This window comes from Myotis lucifugus, unplaced genomic scaffold (genome assembly GCF_000147115.1).
Source record: "Myotis lucifugus unplaced genomic scaffold, Myoluc2.0 scaffold_4, whole genome shotgun sequence".
NCBI lineage: Eukaryota > Metazoa > Chordata > Mammalia > Chiroptera > Vespertilionidae > Myotis > Myotis lucifugus.
In genome coordinates, this window is record NW_005871052.1 from 13,793,200 (window position 1) to 13,817,572 (window position 24,373).

The 24,373-nt window shown below is 40.7% G+C and overlaps 1 protein-coding gene across 1 annotated transcript in view; it reads right to left on the reverse strand.

The window, feature by feature from the left end:
• The window catches only part of DLG3 (discs large MAGUK scaffold protein 3), a 61,888-nt gene that overhangs the window by 17,426 nt on the left and 20,089 nt on the right, over positions 1–24,373 (reverse strand). The window contains 1 exon segment of the mRNA XM_023765085.1: positions 6,205–6,319. Coding sequence (XP_023620853.1) covers positions 6,205–6,319 — 115 coding nt within the window.

Below are 24,373 nucleotides of genomic sequence, written 5' to 3' on the forward strand. Positions count from 1 at the left end.
AAGTCCCCAGTCCCTAATGTGATGGTATCAGGAGGTGGGGCCTTTGGGAAGTGATTAGGTTTAGATGAGGTTATGAGGGAGGGGCTCTGATCATGATATTAGTGTCCTTATGAGAAAAGACAGAGGAATTTTCTCTCTCTCTCTTCCCCGCCCACCTCCCTCCATTTCTCCCCTCTCTTCACACACATCCAGGAAAGGCCACATGAAGACACAGCAAGAAAATGGCCATCTACAAACCTTACACTGAATCTGCCAGCACCTAGATCTTGGACTTCCCAGCCTCCAGAGCTGTGAGAAATAAATGTCTGTTCTCTAAGCCACCCAGTCTGTGGTATTTTGTTAAAGTGGCCTGAGCTATCCGAGACAGAAAGTACCAGATAACAGGCACATATTACTTGAAAACTGAGCAGCCCCTCTCTTGCATGCTCAATATAAAATATGCAGAGAGCTATAAAGCAGCAACAACTCAACCCCTGACCTCAGTGTTAATAGTTAAAATTTCCAGCAGCTTCTGAACAACAACCAAAAAGGCCAAACTTGACTACTCAAGTAGACACAAGATGGGTCATCATAAGAGGTGCAAGCACAGCTGACAGCACACCACACCTCCCTGTGCACCCTGAGGAAGGGTCCATGGACAACATGGAAGGACACCTCCTTAGTTTGTCTCAAATGTCAGACCTCTGAGGGCAATTCTGAAGTTACAGGGGCATTCAACTAAGGGGATTCTGAACAGAGGTCCAGGACCGGCATTTAGGGTATATGACTTAGCAACAGGCAGTTCCAGAATTGCTGATAGTGGAAACTTTGCCCTGCCCTCTGGTAGCTGATGTTGTCTGAATCACTCTACATAAATAGCCAGTTTTGCCTCTTCAATGTATTTAGATAATGGGTTGCCTCCCCCTAAAAAGAACTCAAAAGAAGAGTTTAAATTATTATCTTTGACATTTAATACATTTCAAAATCATGTACATCTTAAATGGTTATGGCTTTTCCAGATGCATATCACCATCACCCCAAAAATCCTATCTGATAGTGAAGCCTGCCAATATTACCTTGTTGTCATCTTAATCCACTATGGAAACGCATTAATGAGTAACACCAAGTCAGCCTCCCCCAAGCACCACCTTGGGCTAAAACACGGGGTAGTTGCACAAGTCATGTCTGCTTGTTGACAAGCAGCATTCTCTAGCTGCCTTTGATGATCAAGCCAATATTTCTGACATTATTTCTTGACTCGAGACTACAGATGCCCCAACATGATTTCCTTCCCAGAGTGGAAAGAAGACTGGGATGGCAGATGGCCAGCCGGGATTCCCAAAATGCCTGATGCTGTCCTGTGGCTGCAAAAATGCAGGCATGCTAGCCAGAACAGACTTTCAAAAGCTATTTCTACAAATGTACTACCAAGCCTTTTGGCAACCTTTGGAGTACAAGGTCTTTCATTCATTCCTTCTATAGATAAATTAAAAAAAATATATGAGTATAGAACTTGGAAGTCCCTGAGTAAAACATGTAGCCACCCCGCTGCTGAGCAAGAGGCTCAAGAGAGGCATATTTCTGCGGGCTTTTCCAGTGTGGAAGGTAAATTCACCAAAGGCCCTAAACTGTGCAGAAAGAGGGGCTCTGCTCATCTGCCTATATCATTTAAGAGATGATCCTAGTATGGTGAAGGGTAGGGAAGGCCTTTCCATTAAGTTACTAGTGACTTTATTTTTTTTAATTTTTTTAAATATTTTTTTATTGATTAAGATATTACATATGTGTCCTTATCCCCACATTATCCCCTACCCCCCGCTCATGCCCTCACCCCCCCCCCCCTGTTGTCTGTGTCCATTGGTTAGGCCTATATGCTTGCATATAAGTCCTTTGGTTGATCTCTCCCCCTTACCTCCACCCTCCCCCACTAGTGACTTTAAAACCGAGTTTTGTTTTGCAAACACCATTATCTCTCCTTCTTCCTCCTTCTCCCTGCTTCCCAAATCCTGTCTCCCCTGTGGTTCATACAGAGCTACAGCTCCCTAAGCTTTCACCTGTCTCAGTGCAGGGTGTTACTTGCAACAAAACAGATTTGCAACCCCATACACACCAGAGGAAGATGGAGACTCGGGGGAAGGGAAGGCAGGAGAAACATATCACAAGGGTTTGAAACAACAGCAAGAAGAATGAGGTGAAACCCCACCTGAAAAGGGTTCCTTCCGTGTAGACAGCAAGCTGCTGGAGGGCAGGAACCACAGCTGCTGCCTCCTTGAATCTATCCCCACCAGGCCCATATTCTTAGCCCTGTGCTTTATTTACTACTTTCCACGCAGTAAGAGCTAAAGAAAGTGTAATAGTTTGAGTGAAACAAGTAAATGTCTCTTGTGACACACAAGTGGTCATTCCTGAGTATCCTGATTGCTTGTTAAAAACATACATTTCCCCAAACTGGTGAATCCAATTGACAGAGAGGAGCCTGTGAATCTGTACTTTCACTAGCATGACAGCTGACTCCTAGCAGTTTGGGAAATGCTGGGAGAACTACCCTCTGTAGTCTGAACAACCAGGGGCAAATTCCAGTTTGGGAACTTCTTGGCTGTCTAACTCGGAGCATCATTGATTGGCTGCCTCTGCATGCTCCCCACTGGGGATTGACCCTGCAACCTGGGCATGTGCCCTGACCGGGAATCGAACCGTGACCTCCTGGTTCATAGGTCGACCACTGAGTCACGCTGGCCAGGCTTGGCTAACTGGAATCTCAGTTTTCTCATCTGCAAAATGAGAATAATGATGTCTATTTTGTAACATCATTAAAAAGATTTTAAAAGCAATTTCAAGAGAATAACAAAGGTCCTGATGTGTAGTGGGTTTTTTCTAAAGGTCCGTTCCCCTTTATCCAGAAAACACTAGGGAACTACTGAAAGCTTCTGAGCAGATCATGTCCAGATTGTTGCTTTACCTTCAAGTCCCTCTGGGACACCCAGGCAAATGGCTGCCTAGCCTATTCCATAACACCTCCAGTGACAAAAGATCAAACTTACTATCTCTGGAAGCAGACCATTCATTTGCAGACAACTTTAATCATTAGCAATTTATTCCTCTTGTTGAGCTGAGATCTGCCTTGGGTGACAGAACAAATTTAATCCCTTTTCCACATGATAGGCTGATGCAATTACTTAGATAAGGTAAGTGAGGAGTAGTGTGGGGGGTCCATTTTGAACACCCTGCACTGGGAGGGCTGGTTCAGGCCTATGTCCGGCAAGTAGTTGCTATGCATGTCTGCAGTTCAGTAAAGATATCAGGGGCATCACTTACACAATGACATGATTTGAAGTTGTGAAAGTTCTTTGTAATACTTTAAGCAATAAAACAAAATTTTTTAAAAAAAGGAAGTAAATGACATTGCCATTTAGGGGCAGAGGTAATGAACAGGATTGAGGAATGCTCAGCAAGGTAGGAAGAGAGCCTTTAAAGAAAAAAACAGCCCTAACCGGTTTGGCTCAGTGGCTAGAGCGTCGGCCTGCAGACTCAAGGGTCCCAGGTTTGATTCCAGTCAAGGGCATGTACCTTTGTTGTGGAAACATACCCAGTAGGGAGTGTGCAGGAGGCAGCTGATCAATGTTTCTCCTCATCAATGTTTCTAACTCTCTATCCCTCTCCCTTCCTCTCTGTAAAAAATCAATAAAATATATTTTTTAAAAAAAAGAAAAAGAAAAAAACAAACAAGTAAGCCATGGAAACAAATGTGGTGAAGAAGAAGAAGAAGGCAGAGGACCAGTAAACCAGTCATTGAATTTGACGACTAAGAGGTCACCACTGCTTCCTGGCAGACCTGGGCATCTGCTCCGCTGGAGCTGCTGGGATCACAACACCAAACTGAAAAGCAGATGCACACTTCCCCTCCTACTGAAAGAGAGGTAATTTGGAGAAATAGCAGCAGCAAGGACAGATGACTCTAACACTTCCCAACCTGCATGGTAAGACGGGTTTCTCCAAATAAGGCTTTCATGCTCCCTCCTATCTACCGGAGAAACTGCCTAGTAAGTCTGTCCTGGAGATTAATCACAGAGAAGAAACCTATTTTCCTTTTTAATCCTGCACTTGCTCAACTTCCTGAAACATTTTTTTTTACATAATACTACCAACCTCTCCAAGAACTAGTGTTTCCTAGCACAGAATTGGGCAAATAAATGTGGGAAACAGAAGAAGAGAGACAAGATGAGAGTTTAAGGGACAACCGGTATCAAGGGAATTTTTTTCTTTTCTTTTAAGAATGGATGAAAGTTGAATATGTTTACATGTGGAAGAAAGGGAACCAAGTGTAGAGTGAAAGGCTCAAAACAAGCACAAAAGGAAATAGAGCAAGCCTGGCTCCAGGAGAGGGGTTAGCTTAGCGAAGGACCTCAGGTCACTGCTTCAGCCAGGAAATATTATTTTTTAATTAAGTCTAGTGATCACAAATGTTCACTATCCTAAACCATATTTGCTTTGCTCAGATGATACAATGTTATCAAGATAAGGTTAAGGACAGATTATGTAAACTGGATAAACTGCTTAGCTAGAACCAGAGTGCATCTCCACCCTCCTCCCCAGAGTTTTCCTGGCCGGGGCCAGAGAAGGGGGCTCCAGGTCTTCCAGGTTGGGAGCTAACGCCCCACTGCTCCTGCTCAGGCAGGGCGAGCTCTACCACAAGATAGACAGAGAGGGAAAATCTAAAAATAAAGCTCTCTGAAAAAACTGTCTTGCCTAAAGAGTAGCTTCCCACGCACTCTGTAGTGCCACATCTGTGGGGGCTGAAAGCACAGAACGGAACAATCCTGACCAAGTCACGTAAGTACTACCCTTTAGCAGGGGGGGAGGGGACCACAGTGCATTGCTGATCCTCCCCATCAGTGCCCCAGTGTCAGGAGACTGAAAAGATCACGGTGACTACTCCAGCCTTCCTGCTCTCCTCCTTTCTCAGCGGGAGGTGAGCACAGCACATGTGAAGAAAGCTGCTGCACAAGGAGTGGAATTGAGTGCTTATTTTAGAAAAGAACCATGAAGGGGTTAGTGAGCTTCAGGCTCAAAGTGGGGCTCCCTCTGCCCCACTCCTAGCAGTAGGGTCACAGATAAATGACCAACTGAAGAAAAAAAAATCAACTACCCTGAAAAGAGCTGCAATTAGCCTTTCTGTCAGTTGGCTATCTTCATTTCCAACCCCAAGCACAGAACAGTTGTCATGTTGCCGGGCAACTAGCATATGCAACCTCACCTCCTAACCTCCCAGCTGGTATCAGAGGCCACTAGAAAAAGTTCAACCCAAGAGGTTTATACAACCCCATATGTAAGTATTAAACACACAGGGAGGGAGGGAGGAGGCAGCCGGCTCAGGGGAGTAATCCCACCACCTCTTTCTCTAAGGAGTTTAACCTTGGAGAGATACAACATATTTGCACCAACTATTGGAGTTTTGCCAAGAAGCCCAGGCAGGAAGAAGGAAATTAATTCTACCAGGAGGCCATAGTGTTCATTTAGCAGTCCAACTCCCCAGGAGGTTTGTACTTTGACCTGACCAAGTATGACAATATGCCTTGAGGGTCAGAAGCTCAACCTTGGACAATATCTTGGAATAATTTTCAGCAGCAATACACACAAAGCTGCACATCCACCCGCCCTTCCTGGGGAATGCACACCATCCTGCCCCATGTCCCATGACTCAGATACAGTAGACCAGTGCAGCAGGGAGCAAGCAAACACAATTAAAAAAAGAAAAAAAGAATGCAACAACCTGTCAGTTCCTTGGTCTTAAAAGAGACCCTGGACCAGAACACAGTGGTAGTTGATACGCTCAGATATAAAGCCTGGGGTGTATTATGCACATGTGAAAGGGAGAAGGGATGCAAAGTTTCCCCCTCAAATCACAAATTGTAAGCAAAATACTTTGAACATACCAGTGCTATTTGAATGCTGACTAGCAACAATCACCCAATAGCCCTTTCTGATTGGAGCACACTAAAAAGTTCCCATACTGAGTCATTCATGAACAAAAAAGAAGAAGCCAAGCCAGCTCCTGACCAGGAGGAGATAGTACTGGCCAGAAAGTACACGACCTGAGCATAGAGTTGGAAGTGTTGTTGTAGTGCTGGGAGTACACACTCCCTACCCCACTAGGTAAACAAGGGCTGGGTTGGACCAGACTCCCCTTGTGCAGCACAAGGCCTACGGCTTGGAAGTGGGACTCACCTGACATACAAGGACCTCTTCTCACTTGTTCGGAGGGACCCAGACCCAGAGCTCATGCTGCTGTTCATCATTTGTTCTCGCAAGTCATGTATCTTCGATTCAAAGCGACTGTACTCTGTCAGGAAGACAAGGGAAAGGGCAGGAAAAGAATGAAGCCAAGGAGAGGCACTGAACCTGCACACCCGTGGCCCGAGCCAGAGGACACTTGGCTTCATGCAACCAGAGCCAGCCCAGTCAATCTTTGCCTGGATAGGCAGAGTCCCTCCTCCAGGCACAAAAAGGCAGACTTCTCTCCACCCTACACACTCATAGAAGGAAAGAACACACCCGGAAAAGGAGTAACATTTTGATGTATCAAATGGAAAAGGCTTTTATCTGCCTTGAAATCCTTAAAAGAAAACTGGAAGAAGGTTCCAGTGTGGCTTTCATAAATCTTTAGAGCAGACGCTAAGGCCCAAGGAGAGCAGATGGGAAAGAATTTCCCAAAAAGAGGACTGCAGAGAACAGATGGCCATGAGAGCAGGGTGGAGGGGCTGGAAAGGACCCGAGGCCATTAAATTATTGTTAGGCAAGGAAGCCGATTTGTTTCTAGGTGTCTTTTTTGAGGGGGAATACTGGAACCCTGTGCCAAAGTAAAAACAAACAAACCTCACAATCAGATAAGGAGATCACAAAGCTCCCCTGAGTTATCTCCATTTTAATAAACAGGGTCTTTGGCCTCAGTATCAATTAAACATTAAAACAAATTCTCTAGTTATTTCCCATTTAACAAACAGGGGCTTTGACTTCAGTATCAATTAAACATTAAAACTAAATTCACTCAATCCTAGAAGTCTGCTAATACCTCCCTCCTCCAAAATCACCTAGTCAGTAGGATCATAAATACAGGCCCAGCTTGGAGGCCTGCTGACACCATCTTAACCACCTGAACCACCTTATCACTCTGTGAAAGTAACTATAGGTTTACACCAAATTTAAGAAAACCTGATTAGGAAAACTAACTATAGCCATTATAACTTTATTATAAAAGGCTTTTTTATAGGACTGCCTTACTGTGACATTGTCCTAATACATTTAAAATATGATACTCATTACACACACATAATTCCACAACATTTTTCAAGTCTTTAATTGCTACATGAAATGGATATATCTAAACCACAGGCTGTGGAAATGGTAGAAAACAGGCATGCTTCATTATGACCAGCTGAATTTAAAAGAAGTCAAGATTTATTCTAGGGATTGAAGGTGGGGAATTGCTCTAAAACATAAACACATTTCCGGGGGGGGGGGGAAATTCCACAAAAGCATTTTCATGCACCATGGAGGGCTGGCAAGAAGCATCCCCATGTAGTCTGTGTGACTGTACCGGCAGAAAACCAAACACCTGTTCCAACACCTGACACCCCACTTCCCTCAGCAAAGCAACCTGACCTTCAGCTAGGTATAAAGCAGTGGTTCTCAACCTTCCTAATGCCACGACCCTTTAATACAGTTCCTCATGTTGTGGTGACCCCCAACCATAAAATTATTTTCGTTGTTACTTCATAACTGTAATTTTGCTATTGTTATGAATCATAATGTAAATATCTGATATGCAGGATGTATTTTCATTGTTACAAATTGAACATAATTAAAGCATAGTGATTAATCACAAAAACAATATGTAACTATATATGTGTTTTCCGATGGTCTTAGGTGACCCCTGTGAAAGGGTTGTTCGACCCCCAAAGGGGTCGAGACCCACAGGTTGAGAACCGCTGGTATAAAGGGAAATGTTAAAAAGCCTAAAGGGGAGGGAATGAGGTTTTAACTCTCAAAGTAATCTCTTCTCAACAGTTTCTTTTTGTTCACACTGATACCAATGAAGCCAACTGCTTAGGTTCATGTGCTTTCATTCATCATGCACTGGTGTTATAGTGATTTGTCCTCATTACCTACTCTGGTCCCTGAAATCCTACAGGAAGTAGTTAAATCACTGACTCACCCATTAAATGCTGTGTGGGGGGGGAGAGAAACATCAGCAGGACAATGTCCCTGTTCTGAGGGTTACCTGGTAACACATTAATTTCAATGAGGCATCCCAATCTAAAGGTAGAGGGTGGTGACTGATCTGTCATAGAAGCCCTGGACTGCCCAAGAGCGCAGCAGCAGGACTGTATACCTCTAGAGCCGCCTGAGCACTGGCCCCACCCCACGGTTTGGCCCTCCATCCTGGCCTTCTCTAGTTGGCTCCTTTCTGGCTGTGCTTCTCAGACAAAGAGATTTCTGACAAGGCAGCCCTTTCTTGAGGAAGATAAGTAAAAGGCAGAAATATGCCTTGAACCCAGAAAAAAATACACCAAACCTATCCTTAAGCCGTTTTCCCTCTCTCACAACTTGTTTATATATTCCCTTCTTTGGAATTGACTTGCCTGCTGAACTCCAACTTAGCAGCAGGTCATGGCAGTTGCTTAGTAACTACATTACTTAAAAAATCCTTTAAAAAAAAGCAACAACCACCAAACCACCATTTCCTCAAAGCTCCTAATCCAAGGTTGATAATACTGGGCCAGAGGGCCCACTTAAAATAGACTACAGAAAGAGAACAAGGCTATTGCTTTAAGGAATCCACTTTCTGTTTTCTACTTGCTACTAAGCTTTCAAGTCTATTAAATTGTGTTTTATTCATTTTTTCCTATTCAGATGATCCCCTTGAGTTTCAGATGCTCATCGGGTCTCGGCTTTTATTTGTAGAGTTATCTAACGTCTAGTAGGCACAGAGTAGCCTCTGAATAAATGATTGTTGGGTAAATGAGCAAATTAGAAAACTGCCCAAGTCGACACTTCTGTTCTCAAACTAATAAACCTAATGGTTTATTTAACTGATGGCTGCCAGCTTCACTGAGGGCTTGGAAAGGTAGTTAAGAAGTATTCCCATTTACTTCCTTACCAGGTTTAACTGTTGGGAGCAATTGGGATGTTTTCTAAACATCCTTCTGAGATGTTAATAACCCACAGTGGGCATCTGATTAAGAGACTTTGTTTATAATAAAGGAAAAAAACAATTCTAACATAAAAAAACTGTTTAAAATAGTCTTAAGATAGATAGTACCTCATCTTAATATTTAGAGCAGGGGTCCTCAAACTACGGCCCGCGGGCCACATGCAAATACAAATATTGTATTTGTTCCCGTTTTGTTTTTTTACTTCAAAGTAAGATATGTGCAGTGTGCATAGAAATTTGTTCATAGTTTTTTTTTAAAACTATAGTCCAGCCCTCCAACGGTCTGAGGGACAGTGAACTGGCCCCCTGTTTAAAAAGTTTGAGGACCCCTGATTTAGAGGCACCATTTCCAAGAACAGAAGCTTCACTTAAAAATTATCTGAATTTCACCTGGCCAGTGTGGCTCAGTGGCTGAGTGTCAACCCATGAACCAGGAGGTCAAGGTTTGATTCCCAGTCAGGGCACGTGCCTGGGTTGCTGGCTCCATTCCCAGTAGGGGGCATGTGGGAGGCAGCCGATAGAAGATTCTCTCTCATCATGGATGTTTCTATCTCTCTCTCCCTCTCCCTTCCTCTCTGAAATCAATAACAGCATATTTAAAAAAATCATTTGAATTCAGCCTGGCCAGGTGGCTCAGCTGGTTGAAGCTGGGTCCAGTACACCAAAAAGGTTGCAGTTTGATTTCTTGGTCAGGGCACATGCCTGGGTTGTGGGTTGGATCCACAGTCAGGATGCATATGGGAGGCAACTGATCAATGTTTCTCTTACATTGATCTCTCTCTCTTTCTCTCTCTCTCTCTCTCTCTCTCTCTCTCTCCCTCTCTCCCTCCCTCTCTCCCTCCCTCCTTCCCCCTCCCCCTCCCTTTCCCTCTCTCCCTCTTCCTCTCCCTTTTCCTTCCTACCTTCCTTTCTTCCACTCTCTCTAAAAATCAATGGAAAACATATCCTCAGGTGAGGATTTAAAAAAATCATCTGAATTCTAAGGCCTCACAATTTGCCAAGGTGTGAAAGTCACTGCCAAGGAAGCCCACCAGACCAGCCTCAACTCAAAGGGCCCACTTCAAATATGATACTTTAAAACAACACTTATTACTAAAATCTCGACTACTGAACTGTGTTTTATTCATTTTTCCCATTCAGATGAACCCAACCATTTGTGACCCACAAAGATGTCCATGGTGAATCATCGCATCCCTCGTTCCCTTTGCTTATCACAGAGAATAATGAGAGGGAGGGAGCACAATTAGTGGTCATTTCCCCAAACACAGGGTTTCTCACTGACCAACTGAGGTGCCTCTTGGACTCTACCAGACACTGACTCAAAACTTACTGAGCAGGCTCAGGAATCTGCATTTTTACCAAGCATCAATAGTTATTAAATATGGTGATTCTGATGCCCAATAAAGCTTGAAACTGCTGGTCTTGGCTTACAAAATTGAGTTTTGTTTTATTCAGAGAAAAGATAAGTACATTGTGTCTCAAAAGGCAGGGCAAGAGGATTGCCCTACCCTCTCAAAAAAAAAACAAAACAAAAAACAAAACAACCCTGACAATATAATTGCAAATCCCACAGGAAAGGAAAGTGCTAAAGAGGCCTCTGTCCAATGTGCCTGCAAAGAAAGTTAATGAGTTTACAATTTTTTAATTATAAAAGTAGCACATGATTTTTACAAATCTTTAACTTTTTTCTTTAGAAACTCCTGTATCATTTCCCCATCCCACTACCCAGAAGTAATGAATTAGTATTTTTCGTATGCATCCTTCCAGACTTACTTCCATATATAGTTGGACTTGAACAATACAGGTTTGAACTGCACAGGTCCACTTGTACAGTTTTTTTTTTCAATGAATACTATGTGTGTATTTTGTCTTCCTTATGACTTCTTAATAACCTTTACTCTAGTTTACTTTATTGTAAGAATGCAGTATATAAAACATATAACATACAAAACATGTGTTCTTTGACTATTTATGTTATCAGTAAGGCTATTAGTTAAGTTTGGTGAGAGTCAAAAGTTATATGTCCCTAACCCCTGCATTGTTCAAGGGTCAACATGTACCTACTTTTTTCTATACTCTGGTATGTCATGGAAACCCATCCATGTCAGTACATAGAGATCTACCTCATTCTTTTCAATAGCTGCATAGTATTTATTCCATATTATGGATAGACCATAACTTATTCAATCATATCCCAACTGATGCACATTTAAATTATTTACAATTTTTTTATATTACTAACAATGCTGCACTATATATTTCTATGAGTATTACCATAGCATGGATTCCTAGAAGTGAAACTGCAGGGTCAAATTATATTCACATGAAAATATTTGACTGGCCTTACCACATTGAACCCCAATATTCTGTAACCTTTATGACCGGAAGTGAGGATAAACTGCTATTCTAAAACTTCCAGTACTCTTGAACACAACTTGTTTATTCCTATCTGTTATTACCTTCTCCTAGAATTTTTGAGGAAGTGGAGGCAGAATTTACCTTTGAGGACAGATTGATCTTTTGTTTGGGGAAAAACACTCTAATGAGCCTTCAAGTTATGACAAAGTCAAGTCAAGATTGTATTCTGGAGTAGACAAAGACAAAGAGGAGCCTCAAATGTTCTCTCTGCATAAGCACAGAAAAGGTCCTTCTGTGGGTGGAGTTGCTGGTTCAAAGGGCTTGTCCTAACACGTAACTCCATCTTCCTCCAGAAATATCTACCTCTAGATCTGACCACTCTGCCTCCCCCTACTTGATAACCTCAGGCCAAACCTCCCTGTTACTGTAAATAACACTTTCTTCTATCCCCCACCCCACTTCCCCGGGGCACAATGGGCACAAGTGTTTCTTCAAGTTTGGCTGCATTGCATCCTAATTGCTTCCTCAATCCATCTATTTCTAACTTTATCTCCTTGCCTTCCTGTTGATTTTGCCTCTTCATTTTCTTTCTTGCCTTGATCTAGGTCACATTGTGTCATCTCTTCTCTTGACCACTGCTGTACTGCCCGAACTGGGCTTCTGCCCCCAGGCTCTCCAAATTCCAGTACAGCTTAGATTCTTATTTGGAAAGCCTTCCTAAAACTTCAACGTGTAGCCTCCCTGTTCAAGAATCTATAATAACAGCAACTGAAGTATTTTACTTTAATATCTCAACTAAACTTTTAAAGATGGCTACAACCATCCGCCCCTCACTCCCAGCCTATGTATCCCATCTCTCATTACACAGATCCTCTTGTGAGCTAGCCTGGCTGGAACTCTTTTTTTTTTTTTTCTGGTTGAAACTCTTGAACACAATGTGGTCATTCCTACCTGTTACTACCTTCTCCTAGAATTTTCTCCCCTGCCTGACACTGAACCACCTTTTTCATCCTAGAAGTTTTATTCATTCATTTATTTATTCAAACATTTATTGAATGTCCACTGTGTGCCAGGCACTGTGAGAATTGCTGGATATATAATGGTAATCAAAATAGTTCCTAGAAATTACAATCATGAAACAAACAACTCTTTAATTACAATCTATAATAATAAAAGTATAATATGCTAATCAGACGAAGCCAGGGCTGCGAGGGAAGCCTGGGTCCCGGGTGCCAGAGGGAAGCCGGTGTTGGCAGCTGGGGGAAGGAAGGCCTACTCTTGCATGAATTTCATGCATCGGGCCTCTAGTTTTAATTATAACTGTGACAAATGCTATGAAGAAAATGCTAAGAGAGAAACTAACAGAGTGGCCTAACCTACTGTGAGTGCGGGGGGGGGGGGGGGGGCATGAAGGAGATGTTAACAAAGGTTTCCCTGAGGAAGTGACATTTAAGCTGACCCTTTGAGGATGAAGAGTTAGCAAGGGGAAGAGGGGTGGATAAAGCACAGTGAGGGTACAAAATATTTGGATCATGGGCAAATAAAGGGGATACTGGCAGATCATGCAAGGGAGGTAGGCGGGTGTCAGATCATGAAAGGGATTATGAACTATAGTAAGGATTGTTACTTCTATCCTAAGAAGTCATTGAAAGATTGTAAGTAAAGGAGTGACATGATCAGGGTGGGTGGGTAGGTCTGTGTGTGTCACTTTGGCTATTGTTGGCCAAATAAGTGTGGTGCCTTACATGAAAACTTAAGTTCCTTGACAGCAGAGAACCATGCTTTCTCTTTCTGTCTGGGCCCTATAGCCCCCAATATAAGTAACCCCTGCTTTTACTGCATCCAAACCAGCTAGCTCCCTAGCCTCTACTCAAGTATGTCCAATGTTTGGAAGCTCTCTATCCTTTAATTATTAGACAACACTATTCAAGAGAAAATTTTGGGGCTCTTTTGCCAGCTGATCCTAATTTTGGTATCTAAAGCAACATAAAACATGATCGGTTCTCTTTTTCATAACAGTGTGAAGAAATCGTTTAAAGAAGGTTAAAGGGCTAAGAAAGCCTGGAGCAGGTTCTAAGACTACTGAATAAGATTGACTAAAAAGTAAAGTGTTAACAGGAGAGGGGGAGGGGGCAAGATTATAAGAGTTTGAGCTAGAACCACTAAAGTGTTTAAATAGGAAAGTGATACAATTAGAACTATGTTTGGGGGAAGATTATTCTGAGAATGTAATGGAGGACAGAGATGAAGAAAATAGAGACTAGGAACCGATTCTACTACAGACAATGACTTCAAATGCCTGACATAGTATTGGAGCAACTGAGAATAGAAAGAAGAGACAACAATCAAGAAATACATTAGATCTAGAAAGAGACAAAATTTTATATCTGATTGGATATAGGGTGAAAAAGACTAAAAACAACTTCTAAGGTTTTTCCTAAAAGACCAGGAAAAGGCAGGATAACATCAGCCATAATACAGAATGGCCATCATGCCCTAGCTGGTTTGGCTCATTGGATAGACCGTCAGCCGCGGACTGAAGGGTCCTGGGTTCACAGGAGACAACCAATCGATGTGTCTCTCTCACATTGATGCTTCTCTCTGTTTCTCCCTCTCCCTCACCACTCTCTCTAAAAATCAATGGAAAAATATCCTCGGGTGAGGATTAACCAGAATTGCCATCATATCCTCAAAATAAGTTATCTCTTCTCCAGACTAAATATTCCTACTTCCTTAATCAATCTTCATCTAACATGGTTTCCAGATCCTCTACTACCTCATCCTTTTAAAATCTAGTGCCCAGCATTTGTGGTGATGTCATTTCCTTTACAAAACTATTAGCTCCTTGATGTGGTTTTTGTTTCTTTCTCAAAGGTTAGCATGGCACTCCTGTTGAGTCAATAAACTTTTATTGACTCTGTTAACTTGCTATAAAGATCCTACAGGAAAAACCTGGACACTGCAATTCTCAAGTTCTGCTTCATCATGAACTAATGTAAGAAAAAATAATACAAAACTTTCTCCTTCCACCCACCCCCAAAATGCTAAAAACTGACCAACAAAAAACCACAAACCACTTAATAGCCTAATAACATATCAAAAGGGCCTGAAACTACAATGTCCACTAATAAAAACTGGACACTCACCCAGGCCGGTGTGGCTCAGTGGTTGAGCATCGACCTATGAACCTGGAGGTCGCGGTTCGATTACCGGTCAGCACACATACCTAGGTTGTGGGCTCGAGCCCCAGTATGGGGCATGCAGAAGGCAGGTGGTCAATGATTCTCTCTCATCACTGATGTTTCTATCTCTCTCTCCCTCTCCCTTCCTCTCTCAAATTAATAAAAATAAAAATAAAAAACTGGGCACTCATCCAAGCCTCCAAATCCATCTCCCCTCTCAGATCTATCTACCTTCCTAATGATAGAAAAAACTGTCTCCTCAGAATTAAAAGTGACACTTCTCAGTCATTTTTGACAAAGATGAAAGAGACTCAGGTTCTCAACCCAAATAAAGTTTATTTGGTCCAATTTAATTCTGGGTAGGAAAATGTTGTAGAGATAGGAAACAAATGGTAGCAACAAAGGGTATGTATTCTGTATGCTATATAGATTACCAATGATTTGAATAAAGATTTAAAAAAAGGAAATGCTACAAAATAAAATGAAACCTATGCTTACCAAATTTGGAAATGACAATGAAGCTGAGGAGACAACTGGATCACAAAATTCAGACACAGATTGTGACAGGGAGAAACAATGGGAAAACACAAATAAAAATAAAGTAAAAAAAGAGAGATCTAATTTCTTGACCTTGAGTCCCCACACAAATACTAAGTAGGGAAGACAGGCCTGAATAATAGCACATCTTGGTTGGCTTATAAACTCAAAAGAAGTCAATAGTTGCCCAAAGACTCATTTGTTCTCACAGAAGTGCAGGTGTTCTAATCTCAAAACCCATACAGCCCTCATTTGCCACTGCTGAGCTGCCCTGAACTCAAAGGAATCAACCACTGTGAAAATGTATATAGAACTCCGGTGGAAATGAAGTGACAATCTCATGAGAGAGTCACAGATTTTGATGAGTATGAATTGTGTTTAAGGTTTCTATAGTTCCTTTTGGAGTGCAAACCCTCAGGATGTGTTTGAATTACAAGCATCTGTCCCAACAGTATAGCTCAGGTTTTCAAAAGAAATGGATGGAGATGAAAGAAAAATGAGTCCATCGAGAAGATACCTGCCAGTGTGGAGATATGTATATGAATCACCAAATAGCACAACATTTCTAAAAATCACAAACTTATCTATATAAAAACAATATGAAGTGTATCACTTGGGTTAGTTTCTAATTATGAGGCCCACAATTTAAAGACTCTGACACATCTAAAACTGGACAATTTCTAAGTTCCTTAAGGTATCAAACCTAGGGCTACTTTAATTTAAAAAATGTTTTAATCCTCATCGACAATATTTTTTCCATTGATTTTTAGAGAGAGTGGAAGGGAGGAGGAGGAGAAAGAAAGAGAAACATCAATGTGAGAGAGACACATCAATTGGTTGCTTCCTGCACATTCTGGGATCAAACCTGCAACTGAGGTATGTGCCCTTGGATCTTCTAACCACTGAGAAAACTGGCCAGAGCTAACTTAATTTTTTTAAATATGATCTAGAAGAGGGAAATCCTCACATCTGCAAATAATCCTAAGCTCTTTGGGTCAAAAAATACCAAATCAATGAGCATAAATTGCAAAAAAAAAATTTCTAAAGGCTATGTGAGAGGGCAGAAGCGTGACAAACAGGGCTCAATATGGGCAAATACTGCTTGAAGAAAAATAATGTCAGCTTTACTTTTAGAACAATGGGCTTGGAATTCTGACTAACCCAGAACAGAAACCTCAGTGTCATTGTTCTGGTCCCTGCACTGTCACAATGTGCTTCCTCAGCCATACACACATAGCATGGGTTCTGGATAGCATCCTGATACTGGGAATGAAACAGAAAACAAGACATGCCAGATTAGCATGCCATAAAAGATTCCAGTTTATTCCTATTGGGGAGATATTTCTGTCCCCCAAAGAGCTCAGTGAGGATGTGGGAAGAACTACTGAGCAAAAGTACTATAGTATATACAGATTTCATTATACTCAGCCACCTGGTCTGAAAGAAGTAGAATGAAAAATGCTTTGATCTCATATCAAGCTAAGAAAAAGTTATCCACAGGACTTGCTATTGGTTCTTCTCACCAATTCCAGATCACCAAGCAGATCAGGGTAAAAGCCTCAAATAGGGCCTTTTCTCTATTTCAAAGGAATTTCATATAGCATATTCATATGCAAGATTAACAAAGCATTTAGCATATTTAACCCCAAGACAAAACAGCTCATTCAGAAAACACTGGAATGAAGACAGAATTATACCTTTCTCTGCTCTCAAGATAGTGGGTACTCTTATTCCTAACAATCATTTTCATTTAACAGAGATGCCGCAATATAGTGACTGAAACATCTTATGACTAAGCTTGCTAACTTGAGTTAACGTAATTTCTATGTTTTATCACATCAATTGGAAGTCTAGATTCAAATGTTCTTCACAGTAGTCACTCCAATAGGATCATATATTCTCTGACAATCTTTATTGGGGTATCAACTGAATCTCTTTTGAGTAAAGTTTCATGGAAGGAACCCAGAAAATGGGTCCTAGAGAAAGAAAAGACTCTTCTTGTTATTTGTCCAAATATCTGTGGTCATTTTTCAGTAACTGACAATCCCAGAGTAAAATATTACACAACAGAAAAAGAAACACAAAATCCAAATTGTGTGTGTGTGTGTGTGTGTGTGTGTGTTATAAAGGTGACACTTCAAAACAGTAGGAAAAGGAATTATTTAATAAATGTTACTGAGGTGATTCATTAAACATTTGGAGCAAAAATAAGATAGTATCCTACCTTATATCATAAATAAACTCCAGGCAAGTAAAGCTTTTAAATGCAAAATAAAAGCATTAAATAACTAGCATAAAACAAAGATAGATATTTATTTGCTCCCACAGTAGGGCAGGCCCTTCCAAACCTATGGGCAGAGGCATAATACACAAAAGAAAACAATGAGAGATTTGACTACATAAAAACATTTTTTTAAAGCAAACTACAAACTGGGAAAAATCTTTTCAGTATATTTGACCAAGAGTTAATATTCTAACTGCATTAAAACTTTTACACATCAATTAGAACTGATGAACAGCCCAGCTGGTGTGGCTCAGTGGTTGAGCGTCAACCTATGAACCAGGAGGTTGTGGTTCGATTCCCAGTCAGGGCACATGCCCAGGTTGCAGGCTCAATCTCCAGTGTGGGGTATGCAGGAGGCAGCCGATCAACGATTCTCTCTCATCATTGAGATCTCTCTCTCTCTCTCTCTCTCTCTCTCTCTCTCTCTCTCTCTCTCTCCTTCCTCTATGAAATCAACAAAAATATATTTAAAACAAAATAACTGATGAACACACCATAACAGGGAAACAGGGAAAGGACATAATCAGGCAATTTACAAAAAAATCACCAATGACATATACACACTTACAAACACACACAAATGTTCAATTTTATTATTAACCAAAGAAATACAAATTAAAATACAAATTAAATAACATTTTTACCTATCAAATTTGTAAAGATTTTAAAAAGGAATGCTCCATGTTAGCAAGAATCTCAAAATATACACTGTTGGTGGAAGTGGAGAATCATTTAACAAATATATCAAAAGCCTTAAACACCCTGGCTGGTGTGGCTCAGTTGGTTGGGCATTGTTGCCCTCCTTCTCCCCCCCACCCCCCACTCCTAGTCAGGGCACATGGCCAGGTGGCAGGCTCAATCCCCAGTACAGGAGGCAGCCCATCGATGTTTTGCTTTCACCTCAATGTTTCTTTCTCTCCCCCTCCCTCCCTCTCTCGCCTTCTTTCTCTAAAAATCAATAAAAAAATTTAAGTCTTAAACATGTTTATACCCTTTGACCCAAAAATTCCACTCCAAGGAATTCATTCTAAGCAAACAATCAGTCACAAAAAGCCTCATACAAGAACATCCATCAAAGAGTTATTTAAGATTTTTTAAAAATGGAAATGCCTAAATGTCCACCAATAAGGGAATAGTTATATGAATTATGACACAACAATGCAATATTACATAACTATTAAAAACCATGTTTTAAAAAAACATTTTTATTGATTTCAGAAAGGAAGGGAAAGATAGAAACATCAATGATAAGAGAGAATCATTGATCGGCTACCTCCTGCATGCACCCCACTGGTGATCAAGCCCGAAATCAGGGCATGTGCCCTGACCAGGAATCGAACCATGACCTCCTGATTCACAGGTTGACACTCAACCACTGAGCTGCACTGGCCAGGCTTAAAAAACCATTTTAATTATGGCATAAGTTAAGTTAAAAAAAAAAGGAGCCCTAGCTGGTTTGGCTCAGTGGATAGAGCATCAGCCTTCGGAATGAAGGGTCCCCGGTTTGATTCCGGTCAAGGGCACAGGCCCAGGTTGTGGGCTTGATCCCCATTAGGGGGTGTGCAGGAGGCAGCCGATCAATGATTCTCTCTCATCATTGATGTTTCTCTCTCTCCCTCTCCCTTCCTCTCTGAAATCAATAAGAATATTTTTAAAAAGGAATATAAAACTGTTTAAATACAATGATCCTAATCTTGATGATATTCTATACAAATCTGGCGGAAAATTTAAGTCTTATACACAGTGGTTATTTCTGGAGATTATTACAGGTGATTTGAATTTTTTTTTACTGTGTATTTTTCTGTATTTTCCAATTTTATACAAATCTAAATGTGATACTTTTCTATCCAGGGATAAATAAATACAACTTGAGGGGAGTAGGGAGGCAAAATGAACAAGATAGGTCCATGGACAAAGCTAGGACACACATGCACTAGAAACTCCCCTCCACACTGTTCCTGGATCATTCAGCATTTTCTTCTAGGATTGAGCATTCAACCAGTTACAGACAAATCCACACTATTGTCACCCGGTCATCTGATCCAAGAGTGGATCAAAGAAGCCTTGCAGTGCCTTATTGGAATCTAAATATACCACATCTACCATATTTCCCTGATCTACCAGTCCATGAAAGCAATCTGCTCACTCTGACATGATTTGTTTGAACTTGGTGAACCAATACTGGTTCCTGTGCTCACCACTTCTTTTTCTCAGTGTTTACAAACAACTCTTAATAATATAGTCTGGATTTGAAAAATTCTCTTTATCCTTTTTGAAGGACATGTATCCGGATTCCTAATGTACAAATTTATATAAATTATGTTACTCTTCTTCTATGAGTCTATTAAAATTTTTTTATTGTTTAATTTTATCAAGTGGAAAAATCCCCAAATCTCTAAGGCCTTTGCTTTTTTAAGATATCTAAATTCAGTGAAAAGTAAACAAAGGTCCATTTCAAGAGGATGAAAGCCTTATCACAGGAAGAAAGAAGACAAGGCCCTATTAAACAAAGACTAGTATTAGTTCAAGATTATGTGATTCAGTAATAGTCTAGGTACAAATAGGAACTTATACACTGAATAAACTGAATTCACAACTCACTTCCACTTATCTAACACAGAATTGTGGAAAAGAGTCCAAAACTTTAAACAAAGCAACAGTGTAAATATAAGGGTAAAGTTTTCAACAAGCAACATATTTAAGTAAAAAGAAATCCCCAAAAGCTCTAACTAAATAAGAAATAACTCATTCTCCCAGTCATATATTATTCTAACCATTCAGGAGAAACAGTATTTTGCAGACACCAAAGCTCCTATGATTTTGCCTCAAACCATCTAACAAGGATAAGAAAGCACCTGTGGAGCTAGGTTCAGAAATCATTGTCAACTCTAGCTACCATGTCCTTGGGCTACATGGAAGACACAAAAGGCCAGCTCACCCACTTATATGAAGTTCAGTCCCAGGAGGCAAAACTGGACAAAAGGTTAACAATTTTTTTCTCTTCTAAGTTTAAAAAACAGAGTGGGCCTAAAACAGTGCAGCCACTTTGGGAAAAAGTCTGACAGTTTGAAAATGTTGTTACCTCATGACTCAGCAATTCCACTCCTAGGTATATATACCCAAAAGAATTGAAAACATATGACCACACAAAAACTTGCCCATGAATGCTCATAGAAGCAGTATTCACAATATTCAAAAGGTGAAAACAACCCTAAAGTCCATCAACAGATGAATGGATAAACAAAATGTGGTGTATCCATAGCATGGAGTATTATTTAGCCTTAAAAATGAATGAAGTACTGGCACATTCAAAACAGTATGCCAAGTGAAGGAAGCCAGATACAAAAGATCACGTTGTAGGATTCCAATTATATGAACCATCCAGAAAATGTAACTTTAAAGAAACAAAAGATTAGTGGTTGCTTCGGGCTAGGGGAGGGGAGGGATTGGGAGGAGATGGAGGAGTGACTGCTAATGGGACAGGGTTTCTTTTTAGGGTGAGAAAAATGTTCTAAAATTGACTGTGGAGCTAGATGTACCACTCTAAACAATCTAAAAACCATTGAATTGTACACTTTAAATGGGTGAGTTGTAAGGTATGTGAATAAGCTGTTTTTAAAAAACAAAAAAGGTGAGCTTTATCATTTTTATCAGGTAAGCATTTATAGCTAAAGTCATCTATCTACACCCAATCTTTAAGCCCCTCCAGCACAGTGTTAACAGTAAAACGTAGTCCCTTATCCTCTTGGTCCCTCTAATCACCTGAATAATAACATAGTTGGCCTGCTCTGGGCTCAAGTCAATTTGGAAACTATGAGAATCAAATTAGGGGACCAAGCAAAACAAAATTGAATGACAAACAATAAGCACATAAAAAGATGCTCAACATCTTAGCCATCAGGGAAATGCAAGTAAAAACCACAATGAGATATCACTTCACACCCACCAGGATGGCTATAATAAAAAAGACTGTCATTGACAAGGAAGGGTTGGTGAGGATGTGGACAAATTGGAAACCTCACACTGCTGGTAGGAATGTGAAATGGTGCAACCTCTGTGGAAAACAGCCTGGCCATTCCTCAATAGGTTAAATATAGAGTTGCCATATGATCCAATATATATATCTCCAGGAGAAATGAAAACAAATGTCCATGCAGAAACTTGCATACAGATGTTCATAAGAAGCATTATTCATAATAGCCCAAAAGTTAGAAAAAGGCAAATGCCCATCAACTGATGGATGATGGATAGACAAATGTGATATATCCATATAACAGAATATTATTCAGCTATAAAAAGAAATGAAGTATTAATCCATGCTACAACATGAATAAACCTTGAAAACACTATGTTAAGTGAAAGAAGTCAGTCACAAAGACCATACAGGGTGGGGCAAAAGCAGTTTTACAGTTGTTTGTATGGAAAATAATACAATGATTAATAAATAATAATACAAGAATAAATTGTTTCCCATACTCACAACTGTAAATCTACTTTTGCCCACCCCTGCATATTATACAAAATGTCCAGAATAGGCAAATCCATAGAGACAGGAAGTAGATTAGTGGTTGCTTAGTGCTGAGGGGGATGGGAGGGTGACACTTAAATGGTGCAGTTTCTTTTTGGGGTGGTGGAAATGTTCTAAAATTGATTGTGGTGACAGTTGCACAATTCTATGAACATTCTAAACACCACCGAATTGCACCCTTAATGAGTGAATTGTAAGGTCATAACAAATACAATTCCATTTCACTTGAAGAAATTAGAAATGCCTACTTACTGCATTAACATTCTTAAGCCTGCACACTTTGCCATTAAGTCAAGCAAACCAACTCCCAATTTTTGGCTCCTTCTCCGGTTCCCCCCACAATATTATTCTGTGATAGTCTTCCTCATCCCACTTTCCTTTTGAAGGAGAAGGGGGTCTCCCTCAGGCTTCTGGTAGCCCCTCTACCTCCAGGTTACTTCTTCCTTTGGTGCAGGAGTTGGTAGCCATCAAGACTAAAAAGCTGACATTTGGGAGTTGGTTTTACTCCATTTGCTAACAGCTTCCGGCACCTGAAGAGTCTCAGAGCAGTATCTTTTGCTATGTCCAGATGTATTTAGGTAGATAGAGGGGGAGGTTCACAGCTTCTCTGCTATGGTGGGTGGTAGTTGTGACCTAGTAGCAAAAGCCTGGGATCCAAAGTTCTCAGAAAACCTGACTTCAATTTTTGATTCTGCCCCTTACTGACCGTGTGGCCTTGAGCAAGTCTCTCAACCTCTCTAAGCTTCATTTTCCTCATCTGTAAAATGGGGATTATACTGTCTATCCCACAGGGATATCCGAAATGCTTACAAAGCCATCTGGAACATAGAGATACTCAACAAAACACGAGCCATGCTTTGGACTAGGTGCTGGGGATACAGATAAATACAGTACCAGCTGCCTTCAAATTGTTCAGTATAGAACAGCCGTGGGCAAACTACGGCCCGAGGGCCGGATCCAGCCCGTTTGAAATGAATAAAACTAAAAAAAAAAAAAAAAGACCGTACCCTTTTATGTAATGATGTTTACTTTGAATTTATATTAGTTCACACAAACACTCCATCCATGCTTTTGTTCCGGCCCTCCGGTCCAGTTTAAGAACCCATTGTGGCCCTCGAGTCAAAAAGTTTGCCCAACCCTGGTATAGAAACAGTTAACAGGCATTCATTTTCTTCCTTCCTCACATTAGCCTTCTTTTAGGACGGCAACAGACAGTTCAAGACTTTATTCTTTGCCTTTATAAACTTTCACCTCTGTGCTCCCAAGAGAGATCTCACTGATAGGGTAGCAGCTATGTTTACATCCTTGACGGTTAATTAGTTATGGGGAAATATCCCTTTTATACTTTCAAGTTATTATGAACACTGATTCTTAACTCTTCCAGGCCTTACCTGAAGATGTTTCCACAGTGAAAGTGTGCTTATTCAGCACTTTAAAATAAGTATAGAAAACTCTCATTCTCTCTTACTCCCTGTTAACCCCAGCCTTTCTGTATTTACATTCCAGTTGAAAAGATTGGTCACAAAGAATCAGTTCCCAGTTTAGCTAACTTAGTGACCAATTTCTGGCTCACCTCCTGACTTAGGGTTCAGGTTCTACTCTATAAACAAAGGGCTTTCCAGAAAAACACTAGTTCAGTTTATAAACAGAGGCTATCACAAAGTAACTAGAGGAGAAAATACAGGAGATAGTTTCTAAATCAAAATGTATTAACATGAATCCCATCCTTCCCTTGGTGGAGCAATTCCACAAGTCACAGAAAAATATTTTTCATTTTAGAATAGATTGGAAAAGAGCCTTTGCCAAAAGCCAGTTGTTTAAATTTTCAATTTGAATTTAAAGCAGGATTATACATGCCCAAGAACATCATGCTAGTGGTATTTTTAGCTAATAGGTAGGATTGCTGTGTCCACGGCAGTTTAGAGCAATCAGGAGTGAAACTATTAAACAGCATCTCTCACTGTGGCACTTTTATCACTTAGTACTTCTATTTTAATATTTTCCAAAGCTCCATCATAAAAATACTTGTAAAGCACCCATGTTAGGCACAGTACAAAGTTCAAATAGACAGCCACAGTTTCTATCTTCATTATGGGTTTACATTAAGCAAACCAGATATATGAAAAAAATCTCAAAGTTAAGAGTATTTCCACTGAGCTGCCATCCAGCCTCTAAATGTCCAGGCAATTCCAATAATTGCACCCTCTCTATGTATTAAAAGGAGAGGAGTAATGAAAATGTTCTAAAATTGACTGACCATGGATGCACAATTCTGTGAATGCACTAAAAGCCAC